The sequence below is a fragment of the Strix aluco genome, chromosome 5, assembly GCF_031877795.1.
Source record: "Strix aluco isolate bStrAlu1 chromosome 5, bStrAlu1.hap1, whole genome shotgun sequence".
Lineage (NCBI taxonomy): Eukaryota > Metazoa > Chordata > Aves > Strigiformes > Strigidae > Strix > Strix aluco.
Genome location: NC_133935.1, coordinates 66,667,555 through 66,687,992, shown reverse-complemented (window position 1 = coordinate 66,687,992; position 20,438 = coordinate 66,667,555). Strand labels below are relative to the sequence as shown.

The following is a 20,438-nucleotide window of genomic DNA, read 5'->3' as shown; positions in this document are numbered from 1 at the left end:
TTCTATAGGCATTTAGGAGAAATCTCACGATCGCTTGCCCTTGTTCTTGTGAGAGACTTTAACTTCCCAGACATCTGCTGGAAATACAACACAGCAGAGCGGGACCAGTCCCGGAGATTCCTGGAATGTGTGGAAGATAACTTCCTGACACAGCTGGTGAGTGAACCGACCAGAAAAGGTGCCCTGCTGGACCTCCTCTTTGTGAACAGAGAAGGACTGGTGGATGATGTGGCAGTTGGAGGCCAACTAGGGCACAGCAATCATGAAATAAGAGTTCTCTATTCATAGAGAGGCCAGGAGAGGGGGCAGCAGAACTGACATCCTGGACTTCCAAAGGGCTGACTTTAACTTGTTTAGACACCTTCTTGACAGAATCCCTTGGGAGACAGTCCTGAAGGGAATAGGGGTCCAGGAAGGCTGGACACTCTTTAAGAAGGAATTGTTAATGGCTCAGGAGCAGGCCGTCCCCAGGTGGTGTAAGAGAAGCTGCTGCTAGAGAAGGCCACCCTGGCTGAACAGGGAGCTTTGGCTGCAACTCAGGGAGAAAAGGAGAGTTTACGGCCTTTGGAAGAAGGGGCTGGTGACTCACAATGATTACAAAGATGCTGTGAGGGTATGCAGGGTGGAAATCAGGAGGTCTAAAGCCCAGCTAGAAATTAATCTGGCTTCAGCAAAGATAACAAGAAATGTTTCTATAAGTATGTCAACAGAAAAAGAAAGACCAGGAGAGCCTCCATCCCCTGCTAGACCAGGGAGGAAACATGGCGGCGAGTGATGAGGAAAAGGCTGAGATGCTTAATGCCTTCTTGCCTCAGTCTTTAATAGCAAGACTAGTTGTACTGAGGGAATCCAGCCTCCTCAGCCAGAAGACAGACTGGGAGAACAACCTCCCAACAATCCAGGAGGAGACAGTCAGTGACCTACTGTATCACATAGACATACACAAGTCTATGGAACCGGATGGGATACACCCAAGGATGCTGAAGGAGCTGGCTGGGCTGCTCGCCAAGCCACTTTCCATCATTTACCAGCAGTCCTGGCTGACCGGGGAGGTCCTGACAGATTGGAAACTGGCCAATGTGATGCCCATATATAAGAAGGGTCAGAAGGATGATCCAGGAAATTACAGGCCTGTCAGCTTGACTTCGGTGCCCAGGAAACTGATGGAGCAGCTCATCCTGAGTACCATCATACAAGTGTGGGACAACCAGATGATCAGACCCAGTCAGCATGGGTTTATGAAAGGCAGGTCCTGCTTGACAAACCTGATCTCCTTCTACGACAGGGCGACCTGCTTATTGGATGAGGGAAAGGCTGTGGATGTTGTTTACCTTGACTTTAGTAAGGCCTTTGACACCATTTCCCACAGCATTCTCCTGGCGAAACTGGCTGCTCATGGCTTGGATGGGCATATGCTCTGCTGGGTAAAAAACTGGCTGGATTGCTGGGCCCAAAGACTTGTGGTGAATGGAGTTAAATCCGGTTGGTGGCCGGTCATGAGTGGTGTCCCCCAGGGCTCGGTTTTGGGGCCACTCCTATTTAACATCTTTATTGATGATCTAGATGAGGGAATCGAGTGCACCCTCAGTAAGTTTGCAGACGACACCAAGTTGGGTGGGAGTGTTGATCTGCTCGAGGGTAGGGAGGCTCTGCAGAGAGATCTGGACAGGCTGGAGCAATGGGCTAAGGCCAGCTGTGTGAGTTTCAATAAGGCCAAATGCCGGGTGCTGCACTTCAGCCACAACAACCCCCAGCAGCGCTACAGGCTTGGGGAGGAGTGGCTGGAGAGCTGCCAGTCAGAGAGGGACCTGGGGGTGTTGATTGACAGCCGGCTGAACATGAGCCAGCAGTGTGCCCAGGTGGCCAAGAAGGCCAATGGTATCCTGGCTTGCATCAGAAATAGCATGGCCAGCAGGACTAGGAGTTGATTGTCCCAGTGTACTTGGCACTGGGGAGGTGGCACCTCAAGTACTGTGTTCACTTTTGGACTCCTCACTGCGAGAAAAACATTGAGGTGCTGCAGCGTGTCCCAAAGAAGGGCAACGAAGCTGGTGAAGTCTAGAGTGCAAGTCTTATGAGGAGTGGCTGAGGGAACTGGAGTTGTTTAGCCTGGAGAGAAGATTCTCAGCGCAGGCCTTATCAGTCTCTGCAACTAGGTTGCAGCGAGGTTGGTGTCGGTCTCTTCTCCCATGTAACAGGTGATAGGACAAGAGAAAATGGCCTCAAGTTGCACTAGGGAAGTTTAGATTGGATATTAGGAAAAATTTCTTCACTGAAAGGTTTGTCAAGCATTGGAACAGTCTTCCCAGGGAAGTGGTTGAGTCCCCATCCCTGAAGGTATTTAAAAGATGTGTAGATGTGGTACTTAGCAACATGGTTTGGTGGGACTTGGTAGTGTTAGGTTTATGATTGAACTTGATGATCTTAAAGGTCTTTTCCAATGTAAATGATTCTATGGTTATACATACAAATTGGGGCATGAGAGGCTGGAGAGCAGCCCCACAGAAGGAGATCTGGGGGTTTGGGTTGATGGCAAGCTGAGTATCAGTCAACAGTGTGCCCTGGCAGCAAAAAGGGCCAACTGTGTCCTGGGGTGCATCAAGCACAGCACAGCTAGACGGTCGAGGGAGGTGATTGTCCCACTCTACACTGCACTGGTGAGGCCCCACCTCGAGTACTGTGTGCAGTTTTGAGTGCCTTGGTATAAGAAGGACATCAAACTATTAGAGTGTGTCCAGAGGAGGGTGTCCCAAGATGGTGGAAGGTCTCAAGGGCAAGACTTATGAGAAGCGGCTGAGGCCACTTGGTTTGTTCAGCTTGGAGAAGAGAAGGCTGAGGGGTGACCTCGTCGAAGTTTACAACTTCCTTAAGTGGGGCAGTGGAGGGGGATGTGCTGCTCTTCTCTCTCTGGGGACCAGTGATAGGACACAAGGAAATGGAATGAGGCTGAGTCAGGGGAAGTTCAGATGGGACATTGGGAAAAGGTTCTTCACTGGGAGGGTGGTCAGTCACTGGAACAGGCTCCCTAGGGAAGTGGTCACGGCACCAAGCCGGCCAGAGTTTAAGGAGTGTCTGGTTGATGCTCTTAGTCATATGGTTCAGTTTCAGGTAGTCTGGGAGTCTAGAGGAGCTGGAAGTTGGACTTGATGATCCTTATGGGTCCCTTCCAACTCATAATTTTTTTCATGCAACTTAAAGAATGTTGGTTTTACAATGTAGTTTTTATTTAACTAGCTTTCTTAATTGGTTGAAACCATAACTTGCCATAAGACTTCAAGATTTAAATGTGAAACTAATTAGTTGGCAACTGTATTTTTAGTTGAACAAGAGAATGACATTTTCATAGAAGGAATAGCAGGTTTGATTGCATTCATTACTTGTTGCATAGTTCTATAAACAAGCGATTTGTTCTTATGTCAACACTTTTCCTCTGGATGCAGGTGATAAAGAATTAAAAACGGTACAAGGAGTAGTGACAAGACTTTGCCATGATTACGGGATGATAGATGACATGATAATCTTCACAAAGGATGCTGTTAAAAAAAATATGCTGTTGACTGTTGGACAGGAAGTTACTGCCACTGTTGAAGAGGATAAAACATCGGGTGGCTTGAAGGCCATTAAGGTAAGAGGTGAAGATAAATAGTAGCCTCACTTTCTCTGTAAATCCCTTGAGACTTTCTTTTGGAGGTTACTATAGTTTTAGCCTCTCGAATTTTACAAAAAAAGAGAAATTGTCAGCCCTTCACCTAGTGGGGCTAAATTGTTTTTGGTTTTTTATTATAGTTTATTCAATCTTCTTTAAAGTGTTGTTCCTTTAATAATGATTCTTTGAGTATAGGTCTAGATGTAGTGAATATGAAACTGTTGGTTGAGATAATTGCATTAGAATTTGTTTAATCGTACCTAGTTCAAATCTCTGTGTATTAACTTCTTTTGAGCTTCAAAGTCAATTTTATGTCACTGTTATATGAATGGATAAGAAAATAAAAACAGGGGCTGCAAGTTTTACTTTTTTACACAGAAATGGATAAGAACGTAAATTTCAAAACTTCCTGTTGTAAAAAATCACAACTTAATGTCATGTCGAGTTATAAAAATGGAGATTTCAGTAGCTTTCTTGCTTAAGACTTTATTTGCAAACCTACTTCAAGCTTGATTATACATTGTCATAGCTTTACAGTAAAGTTATAATCATATGGGGTCCACTCTCAGGTGCCTGAGATAATCTAGCGAAGAAGCTGAGTCAAGTGGCCCTTCTCCATTTAGATATTATGTAAATAATGGTGCTTCGAAGACTGGCAGCAGTGCAGAAACAGTTGATAACTGTGTAGTAGAGAACCCATCTTCTTGGCTTGTATCTGCTTGGTTTAGCTGCATTACACTTGAAGTACAGCACTAGACTGGTGTACTTCATGTAATAAACTCACCCTGACCAAAAGTCTGAGCCAAAGCTTAAGCTACTTGTACAGAGGAAATCACAGTGTAACTAGTTTAAAAGTTAACTTGAGTTTTCTAGTAAAGGGATGTTTTATGATTAAGCATCTTATCAGCTCATACTGTCTCTAAAGAATAAAATCAACAACCGTGGTGGCTTCAGAGATCATGTTTCAGATAATAAGAAGGTAATGATTAGCCAAAGTATTCTAATGTTTCTAGTAATCTTAGTAGTAGAGTTCTGATACGCAGGTTTAATAAGAGTGTAACTTACCAGATAGAAGAATTTGTCATTACTGTGTTAAATTAGCAAGTGATACATAAACTGGGGAAAGGAGGTCAAAATCCTGCATTCACTAGCATAGTGTTTTTGATTCTTCATGCCTTTCTGTTATGCACCATCCTGATTTTGGTACTTAAGAGACATTTTAGTCAGCTGCCAGCAGTGTCCAGACACAACCAGCTGTCATAGGGAAGTGAGTTTGTACTATTTTGACACATTCAGTAATTCTGTTGATACCAAGTGGCATATATATTAATGGAGTGAATTATAGTTAATAACTGAGGCTGCTAGTATCTCTGTGGTGATGTAGTGGACACTTTTCAGAATTAGTCTGTTGACCAGTCCTGAACCTGTTCATACTAATGCTAAGTAGAGGCATACCTTTAAAAATACTTTCATCTGTCACCATGGAATTACTTCTTATTTATATTTCTTTTCCGTAGTCATGGCTCTCCTCTTGATGATAAACTTGAGCAGTTGAAGCTTCACTGGATTTTCTGTGCACTCTTTGGGAAAAGACTTTCATGGCTTTTAAGTAAGGCCCTGAATATCAGCAGAGGCATTGACATGTCTATGGAAAGCAAGGTTGTGTGGTGTACTCTTTCTTGCTCCCTATTCCCCCTGAAATTTGAGGATTTGATCCATATGTTTTAATTTTCCAGGTGTCTGAAGGTCAGGCTTACTCAAACTACTGAGCACTTGAAAATCCAGGGGGTCATGTACATGTGCAGAGGCATCTACATGTATCTGTGATGTGCAGGACATGTAACTGCTGGAGGCTCATTGCTGCATAAAACATCTAATTAAGACTGGGAGAAGGATGCATGTTTTGGAGGGCATGTGTTGTATGTACATGAAGCTCATATACACATCTATAACTGGAAGTATGATAGAAATTGTAACACTGCCTGTTGGTGATACTTAGGTTTTGAAGAGCTGCACTTAAGGCCAGTCGAGTCTCTGTAAAGGATGACCAGATACCATCGTGGGCTGCGTTGTGAGTGACCACATGAACAGTTTAGTCCAGTACAGTTCCCCTCACTGTAACGGTCTTCCTCTGAGTATGACTGTGTGGATGAAGGTTTGTCTTTGCCATGAGAAAGAGTTGCCTCCTGTAAAACACGTTAGTACAGGTGTTAGTCTAGAAGGTTACTTTGGTTTATTATATTTCTCAACTTTTTGGCCTCAAACTTGAAAATCTGACTAGGATTCAAAGCTCTAACTTCAGCCACTATAGCTGTTAATCTTAGGAAAAGCTCTTTATCTAATTAACCTATAAATAGGAAACCAATGCAAAGATGCTGAATGCCTGCTGAAAGCCTTTTTTAATCATTATTTGTCAATAATAAATATGCTTTTCATTTGAACATGATAATAGTCCATGAGATGTACACCAGGCTAATGGGGAAGACAAGTTCTCTGTGTGAGATAATGAGTTGCACATAACAAGCTCCTCCCTAGAGGCTGAATTTGAGCTTAAAATAAATGCATACCTCTGAGAATTTTTTTCCTTTAAGGGTTGAATTGGCAGTAACTGTACTGTGTCTGATAAAATGAAGTTGACTAGAAATGTGACTTCTCAAGTACGAGTAGACAGAAAATAAAAATACTAGAAGACTAACTTGATTTGTGGTTTACTCTGTAATGTTTGGGGGGAGTTCTTTGTGAAAATTGTGCCTCCAAGAAGTGCACCACACAGGTAGCAATAGCATTTAACAAGTGTAGAATTCTTCGTAATATTTTGAAGGGTGTGACTATAGGGCTGTTTTCCATCTGTGCACAAATGCTGATCTATAAGAGAAAGATGGCACTGTACAGAGCCTTTTGTCAGTGTATTAATTTTTTCATGTTATACATGAAGAAAATACTTTTCAGAGTTTCTAATATTTGTGTGGAAGTAAAAACACTACAGCTAATTTTTTTCCTCTTCTATCCAGTTGTGGCTTTTAGTTACACTCTTGTCTGCATTATTCTAGTTTTCCACTCAGTTTCTTTATTCTGGTTGTGAATTTACGAATACTTAGCTTTCTGAAATAAGCTGTTAATGATCTGACTTGTACATTTACATTACAGTTCATGGAAAAAGTTGTCCATGGGCATTTCATTCATTGTATTTGTTTAATCACTGCAGAGATACCTTGCACACTTTATTCATGCTTTCCTACAACCTTATCCTCATAAGCCTAAATAGTTTCTCTACATACCATTTGGAGTCAGCAGTTCTTGCTCAATGGTCATATGTGCTTCTGTCCAGTGGTATGGACATTGTTACTGGCCCTGACAGTCCTTGTAGAGAGCAGGGAAGCTCTGAAGAACAAGTGTTTGAACTGCAGAGTGGAGACTTCTGAACCTGTGATGGTGGTGGCCCTTTGGCACCAAGGAAGAGCACTTGCAGTTTTAGGAGCTCTAGTAATTAAGACCAGAGATGCTATATCTTACCCAAAAATAGCTGTGGTGGAAAAATGGTTTCTGCACATCAACAGTTTGTAGCTTGTGTTCTGCAGAGGGCTGTTTAAAAGAGTAAACTTACACTTGAGGTGGTGATATGGAGAGTCTGTAAGAAGCAGCTCTTTAGGGTTTTTTAGTCAAAGTGTTAAAGAATAACTGAGGGGCAGTCTGAAATACATACGGTGTTTATAAATAGCATCTTGAAAACATTTTTTTTTTTTGCTTTCTGAAATAGTGATGTTCTAGATCCACTTGTGTACAATCAGATTGCTGGGGAGGAGTCTTCTTGTCAATATGAAGACAATTCTGAAGTAGATCTAAAGCATGGGAAGCATGAGAAAGATTGGACAAATCAACATGTAATTACAGTAGTTGTCAGTGTTGCAGCATACAGCAGACTTAAAAGAGAAGTTACTGGCTGTTTGCTACTCATGGTTTTTGTGTACAAAAATGAACAAGTTCATATACAGTGAGTATAGAATTGTCTAATAAGGAGTTTGACTTCCATAAGCAGTTGAAACTCTGATATTTATTGTAGTAATATGTTTAACATATAATTGTGAGTATCAGCTGTTTGAATGTTGTGGTTTTTTGTATTAACAGGTAGATGCTGTCCAGAATACGTGGGAAGACTCCAATTCTGCTTGTGATGCTTCTGAACTAAATATGAAAATATTAATTGGCAGTATTACCTCTCTCTCTAAGGATGGTGGCTATATTAATCAGAATACTTTTTTTGCAATGGAAGATGTCTGTGACGGTGTGTAGGGCCTTTCTTGTTTGCTCTTTCTTAACTTTTTTATATGTACAATAGAAATATCTTCTGATAAACTCGCAGTCAACATCCCAAATAAGTTCTAATACAGCGTATGGAGTGAAACAAACAGGCATTTGGGTGAAGAAAGCTACCTTTCATTCTCACTGAGTGTAACTTGCATGCAGTCACGTAAGCATGGATTTCACGTAAGCAAATGTAGTTTTCTACTAGCATCTCTTACGTAGTTTGTCATAACCTACTGGGGGAAGAACTGCAAAGAGAAGTCTGAACTTGGTGGATCTCAATAATGCAGTGTTCTGGCTGGTCATTTTATTTAACTGAAACTGGTTCTGTATGGGAGTAATACAAATGTCATCAGTAGCAATTAAACTTGACAAATGTTCTGTTTTACATAGGTTTCAAACCTTGTGAAGGTGACTGGGTGCAAGCAAAATATTTTATCAACCCAACAACGTGGAACAGTGAAGCAGTTGCTGTAAAGCCTTTGAGATATAAGCGAGTAGACAAGGTAAATGTTCTGCACATTGTTTTTGTCAAGAGGAATTTTGTGTGAAGGGAGATTTTGTAGGTGGTTTTAAGTTGCTAATATTGGTAGATCTTCTGTAACACATCTTTAATTAAAAGATACAACATATCAACTAATCCATTTCGAGGATTATTTCTAAAATAACAAAGCTTTTTGAAAAAGCATACACATTTTGGTTGGAACGAGAAGAAACTTATTTCCTGGCTATCAATTGCTGATTTGGATGTTTATTGTTGCTTCAGTTACACTGGTTGCAATGAGGATTTGTGGATTTTCAAACTTTTTTAAAGTAGTAATGACTGGAATGTATTATGTTAACTTTAATTTATCCAAGTGTTTTGACTTAAAATCAACCATTCCACCTTTTTTATTTTAATGATGATGAAAATATTTGTTCCCTCTAGGAATACATATATTAGGTTTATATTTTATTGTATTTGCTTTAACTGTATATATTGAATAATAACTGCATGTCAAGTATAGGAAAAAAATTTCTTCTCTTGTGACTGCTAGTATTGAACTATAAATTAGGTAAGTTGGTAAGTCACAAGACAGGTAACGTGTGTACTGTAGTATGCACTTAGGTGGAACCTAATGCTTATCTTTTAAATCTAAAGACAAGCACAGAGATTCTAGGTTAGAGCTGTATGAATAACAAACTTCAGAATGCAGCTCTGTTGATGCTAAAATGGCTGTTGCAGGAAAAAATTATGCAATGGTAGTATGCTTGTTATCTTAAGCAGATAATATCAAGTAACACTGAATAACAAACTGTTACAGGTTCGCATTTCCAGCATCTGTGGAAGAAGTGGTACAGTAGATGAGAGTATATTTTTCACTTTGGATTCATTGAGACTTCCTGATGGCTATTCACCTTGTAGACATGATCTAGTGAACACAGTTGTGGTGGAGAGCAATCAGTCATGTTATATTTGGAGAGCTCTCTGCTTGGTGCCAGTCAGCCTGGATAGGTAATATTCATTCTTTCATTCACTTTCCACTCTTAACTACTAGAGATGAATTGTAATTTCACATCTTAAATTTTGTTGGATCTATTAAGTGAGAAGTATTGTGAATTCTTCACTAGTTGACTAAAAGGCATGATAGATCATTAGTAAGATCAGAGTGTGGTATATTTTGGTCCTTGCTTTTTCACCTTCCTTTCCAGAAGGTGAGGATATCTATGCTTACTACAGAAGTAAAACTAGTAGGAGCTGAGCTCAGGGATATTGCTAGCCAAGGAAGGAATTCTGTATGGTTTTATTAGAAAAATGCCAAGCTCATGCTCTTACCTCGTGTTTCCTCTATTCTGTGCTCTTCTAGTGAGATCTTTACAATTTGAAAACCATTCTCAGCAAAACTGATGTAAAATGGATGTTTCTTTAATCCATTTTGCTTAAGTTGTAGTGATTCTTCAGATATCTGTCCTAAGTGGAATAGCTTAATGATCTCAATACTAGATTCATTAGGCTTGCAAATATCAAACTGGAAGGTTCTGCAGGCATGTCAGATGACATATGTGGTGTGAGAAGGATCTGGACAGATTGCAGAAAAAGTTGAAAAAAGTAGATGATGTTCAGTATGGAGAAAAAGCAAAATTTTGTGAAATAATCAACTACACAAATGTAGAATGGGCAACAGCTAGCCAGTAGAAGTTCTGCAGCAAAGGCCTGGAATTTGATTTGTGAGTTCAAGTGTCTGTCCTGTGAAAAACAAATAAAAACTGCCCAGATGTATATAAATAGGGCTATTACCTGTAAAATCTGTCACTCTCAGTGCTAACAAGGCTTTGGTAGGATTACAGAATCTGATTCTGCAAGTCAAAAATAAGCTGTCAACCAATTGGAAAGTCCAAAGGAGAGCAGAACGGATGTTCAGATACCTCTCAAACATAGTCTTTGGGAGAACTTGCCTTGTTCAATCTCTAGGAAATACAGCAGTACATGTATCTTCAAAAGAACTATGAAGAATGGAAGAAACTGTTTTCACTGGAGATAATGGATATAATAGATTTAAACTGTACCTAGATGGAGCTTGAAGTGTTTACATCTCCTTGCACAACAGTACAATTTGCTTATTTTTTCAGTTGGGCCTATTTTTAATGATGGATTTTATACAAAAAATTCTTACTAAAGCCAAGTTACAAAAGTAGAGCTTAGGGTTGTTTTCTCAGTTTTGGTGTATTTCCTACCGTATCAAAAAATTGAGGTAGCTTAAGCTGCAATGGGAGACATCTAGTGGGCTTTGCTAGTAAATTGGTATAGCTGATAAAGAACAGATGCAGTCATTTTCTACTTTATTGTATTAGATAACTAAGGAATACTTAGGGTGTGTAAATATTGGTGAAATTATTTGAAAAATTTCCATGTGATTTTTAGTGCCAATTTATGTAACTGAATAGTTTCTTAATCATGGGATAGAAACAATTTTTTTAATGGTTTCTACAGGCAGCTGAGACTGAGAGGTTAGAGTTATGGTCACTGTCTCAGGGAAGAACATGGGACTTCGATTTCATAGGCATTTTTCATCAGTAGTATGTGTGATGGTGGTTTTTAAGAGTGCTTCTTGGTTTTCAGTGTTTTTCAATTTCTTCTTCAGTTTGCTGCTTTGAGATTGTAGCAGTAAGCTGAAGACGTAAGAGCTTGGGGTACATGTTGAAACACTTCCAGTGTAGTTATTTTACCTCTTGAGCTCCAGTGCTAATCCAGGACTCACTAAGGAGCTGCTTTTTGTGGTGTCTTGGTTCAGCTCCCGAAGAGATCCGTAACAGCTCCAGTCACGCTTTGATTCAGCTCTTCAGCAAAGATTAGCTAGCTCCTTAACCATTTTAACCTTGTATCCGAAGTTTTATGCTGGTTTATTGTGCTGCTGACAAAAGGCTTGTTGTTTTTAATTTGCTGCTTAAATTAGTAAAGGTAGTCTCATTGGAAGTATAAATAACTGAGAAAAAGTGAACCCTCTCAGCTGTTACTCTCTAAATGCTGTGACTGTGCTCTGGTATAGTGATTCTTAAACTTAACACTGAATAAAAAATATTTGCTGAGTCTATGTTTCGAAATCACTAGCTAAAATTATTTTTACAGACAATCTCACTCTAATGGAGTCAATCTGGATGAGCCTTATGAAAACTTAATGGGAGACAAAGGAGGGTTGGAAGTATCAAGAATGACTAATTTTGGAACTCTGAAGCGGGGGGAATCTAACAGAATGATCATTTGGATAGAGTAAGCCTTTCTGATTGTTCTAAGCTTTCTTACTTTCCATCACTCCGTTGTCTGTAAACCTGTCTTTAACACAGAAATCTCTCACAGTTGAGCCTTGTGGTTCATGGTCTTCAAGTAACCCCCAAATACTATAGAATTAAAGAGAATTTCATATTGAATTTGATGTCTTCAGGACAGTCTTTTTTATTGAGCATATATCTTGTAGATAGTGCTTTGAGACTCCCAGTCCTATGTCTCTTCTCAGTCTTAAAATCCTTTCTGGAGTGAGGATTAAAGTAAATGCTTTTACTTGTGTGTCTGATTTAAACTGCAGATATGCTGCCATCTTCAAATTTTAGAACGAGAGGACTGTTGCATACTCATGTGTTAAAAGCAGACCAGATTTTTTTTCTTAATTGTTTATTTTTTGGTTCATTAGTTCTCCAGCATCTGGGTTAAAAAATATGTCAGTGTATACTTGAGGGTGGCTTTGGTTTGGTGTTTTTCTCTTGTTTTCTGGTTTGGTTGGGGTTTTTTCCACATCTGGGCATAGAGGCTCAAATGAAGTCACACCTGAATATCCTCTATTTGTTATGAGCTCTTTCCTAAGAGTTAGTTACCCAATCATAAATTTTAAGATACCATAGCTTTTTTTATACACAGTATTTCTGTATGTTTCATATGGTAGTTGATATGACCTAGAAATATTAACATTTAGCAGAGGTTCTAGTCCTCTTGAGTTAGAAGCAGCAGTGCAATTTCTTTCTGACAGCAGTTATGAAATAATGGCAAACTAACCTGCTACAGACAGTTGTATTTGACTCTAGGTAAAATTAAGCTTCCCAAGAACATTAACTAGGAATTTAATTATGTAATTAATTACATAACTACTTCTAGGAATAAAGGGAGTGTACCACAGTCCTTAATCAGCTGCAGATTAGCTGGATGGGTGAAAGACAAGCAATTCAGTTTTCAGATTCCTCAAAACTATGAGAACAGTCCAGAAGTGTATCTGTCATCTTTTCCAATAAATCAAGAAGATGTTTCAAAAGCTGCAATTAATTCATATAACGACCGTGGAGGAACAACATATGAGTCATTGAATAACACATCCATTATGAAGAATGGAGTCATTCCAGGTACAGTGAAATGTTAACATTTGAATACTGAGTGTTAACTCCTCAGACAACCTCTAGGTTTGTTTGAGAAGACTTGCCTATGCTAGCCATAGCAATTATGGTAACAGAATTTATTGTAATCTGTTTACTACAGAAGAAATTAATTCTCAGGATACAAATTTATCAAGGACAAAAGAAAACTCTTCCTTGCTGAAAGATGAAGATCTGCATAATAGAGAAAATGAGCAAAGACATGTGGAACAACCAATAAAGCATGCCAGTATTACTGGAGAAATTGTCATACCACCAGGTGGAAAAACATTCATAGTGATCATATGCACAGCTGTGTAAGTATTTATTTTCATTGGTTCTGACTGTTACAATGGAAACAAGTCATAAAAATTGACTTCATAGAATCATAGAATACCAGGTTGGAAGGGACTTCAAGGACCATCTGGCCCAACCTTTCTTGGCAAAAGCACGGTCCAGACAAGATGGCCCATTACCCTGTCCAGCTGAATCTTAAAAGTGTCCAGTGTTGGGGAATCCACCACTTCCCTGGGGAGATTATTCCAGTGGCTGATTGTTCTTATTGTGAAAAATTCTCCTCCTGTGTCCAGTTGGAATCTCCCCAGGATTAACATGTACCCATTACACCTCATCTTTTCTGTGTGACTCCTTGTAAAAAGGGCGTCTCCATCCTCTTTGTAGCCACACTTTAAATACTGGAACATGGTGGTAAGGTCTTCCCTAAGCCTTCTCTTCTCAAAGCTGAACAAACCCAGTTCTCTCAGCCTTTCCTCATGTGACAGGCTTCCCAGTCCTTTGGCCATCTTTGCGGCCCTTCTCTGGACCCTCTCCAACCTGTCCACAGCTTTTTTGTATAGTGGGAACCAAAACTGAACACAGTATTCCAGGTGTGGCCTGACAAACGCTGAGTAGAGTTGAATAATGACTTCTTTATCTCTTAATAGTTCCCTTATTCTCTGAATATTCTCATAATAGTTCCCTTATTCTGGGCAGAATTCTCTCTGGTGTACAATAAAGCAAGCCAGTACATATTAGCAAATGATGTGGAAACCTATATTAGACCTTGAAAGTAGTTAGCATTTTAATACTTGATTCTGATTTTTGTTGAAAGAAAATACAGTGGGAGTAGATAACTTCTCTTAAAAAAGCATAGTAAGGTGAAGATAATGACTACAGCTGGTTATATTCTTTTCAGGAAGCCCATTGCTCCATGAGCACTAGAGCTAGTGTAGATTTCCTGGGAATTTTTGTGTTATGTCTGATATGTTTCTTTCAGTCTGAGTACCCTGACGTCATATTCATGTTGCTACATGACTTGATCTCAGACTTCCCTGTTGTGTGATATTCAATGCAGGTTATGTATGCTGAAATAAAAAAGAAAAGCGCGTTCTTCCTTAAAGGTGTAACTTATAGAGGAAGTGTTTTGCAGATCTTAGAAAACTCTTGAAAAACAAAGTACTTGAAATACTGTAGAAAATATTTTGTGGATTTAGTTAAGAATAAAAAGTGGCTTTGTGTGAACTCTTTCAGAATTCAAGTAGGAAGCTCATGATGGAAAGCTTATTTTCATGTACTTTCCAGTTACTTCTAGCTGTAGCTCTACAAATGTGTACCACTACCATTGATTCTTATGATTATAATTTAAAACTTGGACAGGGGAAAAAAAGTCAAATGGCTTCATTCATCAAAGTAACACTGCATTAACTTTCACACTACTTCTGTTAAGATTTGAAATAGTGAGACAAGGGATAGAAATTTTCTTAGGAGGATGATTTAGCTGCAATTTGAAAGATAAGCTGCAGGCATGGCCTGCCTTTGTGGTAAAAGATGGGTAGAAAGAACAATTTAGGTTTCACTGTAGATCTAAATGCCACAAAGTCTGAGAATCTTCTAATAATTCAGAACAATCCACACAAAATTCCATAGGAGGTTGCAGCATGAAGGTAACAAGCGCTTGCTGGCCACTGCAGAGACCATAGAGACTGCAAATTTAGACCATAAATCTGGACAGTTCAGTGTCTGCACAGAGTTCGTGTATCAGAGAATACCAGGTTATAGCTTCAACCTGAGAAGGTAGTGACAGTTGACATGAAAAAGTGGTACCCCTGCCAAAGAAGTAGTAAACTGGAATCCTTCAGGGATGCATTTATTTCAGGCACATGGTAACAGTGTTGGACTCTAGTTAGTGCTGAGGAGAGAATTGGGCTCTGGGTAGTGCTAGGATGAGTTCCTTAAGGGATTTCAGAGCAGATGGTGTCTGTTAGATCTTTTGTCTTAAGTTCCTTAGAAACCAGTCTGAAGAAACTGTTCCCTCTTTTTTTTTTTATTACTCCTCTGTCACTCCTCAAGCACCATTTACACATATAAAGTGCATATTTCAGAAATAAAGGAGCTTTCCTACTTTCTCCACTTGATGTGTTTACAGTTAGGGTTCGGTTCTGAGTAGCCTTAAGCAAGGTGGAGGAAAGCTGTTGCTACAAACAGTGAAGGTATATGCTACAAGTTCTTCTAGAAATGTTTGGCTAATCTTTTTCACTAATAGTAATTCCAAGATATTTCTTGTGACAGAAGTATTAATTCTGTACCTAGTATGTTGAGGGGAGGGATTTTACTCTTTACCCAAGCTTTTTATGGAATTGGGGTTTTGAGATTTTTACTCTTTTCCTCTCCCCCAATTATTCATGATACCTAGATTGAATTCAGGGTGGGGAGTATGAAGAATTACCTCAAGTTAGCAGTTCTTACATGTTACTGAAATGAGAATCTACAGTTTTATTTTAAAAAATACTTACGGCTGGGGGAAATAAAGTGTGAACATGATGGTTTTAAGAACATAACTTCTGCTTACTTGAAGAAATCCTGGGTACAGTAAAGAACTCCTGTTGCTTGGTTTTTCTGACTTTACTGTTGGACGCTACATTGAAGCCACTGTAACAAATGAAGAAGAATTACTAATAGCACCTGTGGAACCATTTTCTCCAAGAAAGCCTAAAATTACTGCAGAACCTCAGCCAAGGAAGACAACAGTGTTTGCCCCTAAATACAGGAGGTACTGTCAATCAGAGAAAAAAAAAACACTTACCTAATACTGCTTTATTTGGTATTGCTGTATCTGTTCTGTAATGCTGACAAAGAAAATGTGAAACTGTGAGAGTCTGTACATGTTTATATAAGTATGTTATAAACAAGATAATTGTGGACATTACTGATAGAAGAAATAGTTTCAGTAATGACTGCTTGATTTCTTTGTAGATCTGTCAAGCAGGAGCTCTTTCTACTATATAATGTGATAAACAAGATGAAATACTGTTGCATAGTAATTTACAAGTAACAATTGTGTTAGTAGGAAAAAAGATGGAAAATTGGAAATAGCTTTCTGAGAGTTAGCTTCTTAACTCCTCAAGCAACTTAGACATCTGTATCTGATAAATGTTTCCCATCTTTCATTCAGAACTTTTCTTTTGCAAATAAGCTTCTATTATATTTACAGTATTTGATTAGTTATAAAAATACCCCTAAACTGAAAAAGCAGACACCCAGTGCTTTCAAATAATCTGTAACTGGAACACTTCTCTATCTTCTCAGTATAGCAGACTTCTCAATTGTCACTTTGAATGAATCATTGTGTCTGTCGTGTGTGTGTGTGTTGGTTTTATAGCCTTGATGATGTGGCATGTTAACTAGCTGTTTTTCACATAGGTAATTTGAGAAAGCTAAATGGTATGTCATACATTTTTTGTTTTAGAAATCACAGAAAGTTGCCAAGCTTTCTCCCGCATTATACCGTACCAGATGAGCTAAGAAAATGTGTGGAGCAGAACTTAGACATACTGACCTTTCAGCCTCTCCTAGCAGAGGTATGCAAGTATACGTTTATATAAGAAAATATATTTTATGTGTGTTTCTTCAAGCTGGCCTTAATTTAGCAAAAATGTGTAGCCCTTAGTGTAAAAGAAGATGTTTTAATACTGTTACCAAGTAGACTTAAGACTTTAGTCTGTACCCAGTAACTTTTGTGGGTTTCAATATGTCACAGAATTCTAGCTTACAAGAGTGCCAAAGAGTAAATGTGAAAAACTGAAAAGGGAGTAGAAGTATACTGGGAGGCAGGGGGGGAGGGATATTACAGAACCCTAACAAAGATTCCTCTTCACTCTCACTTTTTAGGCATCATTGGAAAGGGTTTTGGGGGATGTCAAAACAGTAGTCCAGAAGTTGTTTCATAGCAAATGAAAGCAGAAATTCTTAAGTTATACCAGAGGATTCTTTTCTCGTTGTTCAACACTTCTTTTTAAAATCTTCAAACTTAATTCACTACGGCTTCTTGAAATTCTTCCTGCAAGTATAGTGACTTTGGAATATGTTAAAAAAAAAAAAATAAAACAAAAACAAACAAAACCCCCCTGAGGTCTAAGAAGAATATTAGTGATTACTTCTCCAAAACTTTGTCCTGATTTCTGGTAGGACATTGCTGCAACTCACTTTTTTTTCCCCCTAACTTTTTAAGGACTTAAACTGAGGCTGTTACTTAATTTTTCAAAAATGTAAAAGGCTATACTGTCTGCTTTCTAAACAGCTCACACAAAATCTGAGATCACAGTGTTAAGACAGCAGGTTAGCGATCCTCTCTCAAAGAGGATAAAACTCTGTACTGTTTGAAATAATTTTATACTGAAAGCCTGCCATTAACAGTAACTTTTTTTAATCACACCTTAAGTTGTGTCTGGTACTGGTGATTGAAGTCTGCTCCACAAAGCACTGCTCATTTGCCTTGTATTTGAGTGGGAAGATACCAAATAGAAAGCATTCTGTGCTATCAGTCATTGTTTAGATAGAGCTTCGTGCTGTTGGAGAATACCTTGAGAGTGAGATGGGAGAAAGCTCCAAGGGAGAAAGTTCAGGTTCTTTGAGTCTGCCATAAGTTGTGTAATCATCAGCCAGGGCCAAGACTGACATGACTCTTATCTCTTCACCCATCTCTGCCCAGTTCGCTTAGATTTTATGATTTCTGGGATTGCTGAGCACAGAATTCAGTTTGTAGGCTGCCCCTGAATTCAGATGTTGAAACTGCCATTGTAGGAGGGAGAGACTTAGTTAACTCTTTATCTGACTGGCTATTGCATCTGAGTGCCAAGGACTATACTAATTCTGCTTTAACTGCTGGGGGAGTTTAAAATAGTAGCTAGTGTATAGATACGTGTGTTAGGTGCCTTAATTGGCAACCCAGTTGCTGTGCAGTCTGTCTTAGGAGGTGTTTTGTATAATGTTAAGAATAGTGGGTTCCATATCTTAGTGTAAAAATTACAATAATGTATACTTTTCTTGGTTTTCAGCATCTTAATCTAGATAATTATAAAGCAAACTTTTCTACTCTCTTGTGGCTTGAAGAGATCCATGCAGAAATGGAGATCAAAGACTTTAACATGAGTGGGGTTACTTTGAAAAGGAATGGGAATTTGTTAGTGTTGGAAGTGCCAGGAGTGGAAGAGGGCAGACCTCGCCTGGTTACAGGTAGTAATTAATGTGAGATAAAGCCAAACAGCATATTTATCAATATTTTCAGTACAATACAGACTCCATTGCTTATTCATTTGTTTAAAGAAGTCTCTCACATACTTGAACACAAAGTTATTAATCTAGGTTACTAGACAGGTGAACTGCACTGTTAGTGTCTCAGTGTGAGTCTTACAGTGGCTGCTGTCTGAAGCAGCATTGCATGTGTCTGTTCTTATGCATGTTCCAATACTTTAGGATTTTTCATATACAAAAATTGGTGGGGCTTTCAGAAAAAGATAAACTCTGCAATGTAATAATAACTTAAAAGACAGTAAGTGTATAAAAAACTGAGAAAGTAGACAAAATTTAATTCAGAACGTCAAATAATGTAATATACAAGATACTGTTTTCAGGAGGTGTTATCTGATAGTGTCTATATTAGGTGCCTTTTAAAATGTAATGTACAACTGCATATGGCATTTCAGAACAGGTACTCAGATACAGCAACTTTGCTGAAGTTAGTTAACATCTAGCATCCTGCAAATTCTTAGTTTAACCATGCCAGAGAGGAGGAAATTAAGTGCTGCTGCAAGAATTTTACTATTCCTTGTAACAGTAACTTTTAACTTTGTTTACAATTAGGTGATAAGGTGATACTGAGAAGTCAGGTCTACTCTGAGCATATAATAGAGTACGTTGCCTATATTACTGAGGTAAGCAGGGTGTATCTTCTGTTGAAAATACTGTGATCCACAGATTTTGAAGGGGAAGCTGGGAATTCATGGAGTTACAGACTAGTTTAACCTGACTTTTGGGAAGCTAGGTTTGTTTTATCTACATTCTGAGTGGTGATTTTGTATTTTTATTGTATTTTTTGAAGACTTTGGCTTCTCTATTCTTTCTAGATTATAATCTTTACCTGCTCTGAAAGCCCTCATAACATAATCTAGATATCCAATATGTTGATAGGTAAATCTAGGTGTTCTGTTTGGAGGTGGCGGGGGGGTGTCAGTGCTCTGAGATGCTTCTTTGTGTTTAAAGCACTAAACCTTCCATCAGTAAACTGACTTTTATCTTCACAACAGATATGTAATGAAGATGTTACTCTTAAATTTAATGCAGACTTTGAACAGGCTTATGACTTGGAACCCATGGATGTGGAATTTGTTCATTGCAGGTATTTTTATAAGCTTGCAAAAAGCTGCATTTAATTGTTCCTCTAGTAAAATGACTATTAAAATATATGTGACTGTCAGTTGGTTGTTTTGGTGGATACAGACGGAAGGACATAATTAACATCTTACCAATTCTTTCACCCTCAACACACCTTTGCCACTACATTTATTGGTAAAAGACTGCAACTGTAGTCACGATGTATAAACAATTCTTGTCTTAAGCCTCTCTAAATGATTGCACCATTGCCAGGCAGTGAAATGGTGGGGAGGATGAGGTGGGGTGTTTTGGTTTGGGGAGGGGTTTCTTGGGTTTTTTTAAGAAAAAAAAAAAAATCAATGTGGCTGCAAGACTATGCAAAAAAAAAAGTCTGCTGACTTGTTAAGAATTGTTAACCTTGTTAACCACCCATCCTTTTATACTTTTGTTTTATTCATGGGATGTTATCTATATACAGTTGTTTAATCTTCTGTGTAAAATCAGCTTTGCGGAGAACTTCCTTGAAAGACTGTCTAAGTCTGGAACACCAGGCCACCTTTGTCTCATTGAAGAGCTAGAGAATATATGTATCAATGTTATTTGCAGCAAAACTGTTGATTAGCACTTCTGCAGCATATTTCTCAGTAGGTGCTTCTTTTAAAAAAAAAAAAGTGGTTTTATATAAAACTCTTATATGCACTGGTGCAGAGTAAAAAATACCAGATACCTTGTAGGTTTATGCTGTTGTAGTTTATGGAGATGTAAGCTTCTACTTTAATCTACAAATTAATGTTCTGATAACAGGATTACTAGCAGGCGATGCCAGTTGGCAGTTGAGCAAGCTGTCTACCTGGGTGAAAAAGGTACACTTCAGTTGACTTAAGCTGTCTAGAGGAGTTTGTGGGGAGTCTTGAGTTTTATATTGCTTTCACATCAGGGCATAGTGAGAAGAATGCATTGCTGTTTG

The 20,438-nt window shown here is 38.7% G+C and overlaps 1 protein-coding gene across 2 annotated transcripts in view; it reads left to right on the top strand.

The window, feature by feature from the left end:
* Positions 1-20,438, top strand: part of MOV10L1 (Mov10 like RNA helicase 1) — a 39,359-nt gene that overhangs the window by 2,967 nt on the left and 15,954 nt on the right. For both annotated transcript variants that reach the window (XM_074825487.1, XM_074825486.1), the window contains exons 2-14: positions 3,441-3,625; positions 7,772-7,928; positions 8,342-8,454; positions 9,253-9,443; positions 11,556-11,696; positions 12,573-12,814; positions 12,948-13,140; positions 15,678-15,872; positions 16,569-16,680; positions 18,157-18,334; positions 18,962-19,032; positions 19,405-19,496; positions 20,276-20,334. In XM_074825487.1, coding sequence (XP_074681588.1) covers positions 3,441-3,625; positions 7,772-7,928; positions 8,342-8,454; positions 9,253-9,443; positions 11,556-11,696; positions 12,573-12,814; positions 12,948-13,140; positions 15,678-15,872; positions 16,569-16,680; positions 18,157-18,334; positions 18,962-19,032; positions 19,405-19,496; positions 20,276-20,334 — 1,929 coding nt within the window. The remainder of the gene's footprint in view (positions 1-3,440; positions 3,626-7,771; positions 7,929-8,341; positions 8,455-9,252; positions 9,444-11,555; positions 11,697-12,572; positions 12,815-12,947; positions 13,141-15,677; positions 15,873-16,568; positions 16,681-18,156; positions 18,335-18,961; positions 19,033-19,404; positions 19,497-20,275; positions 20,335-20,438) is intronic.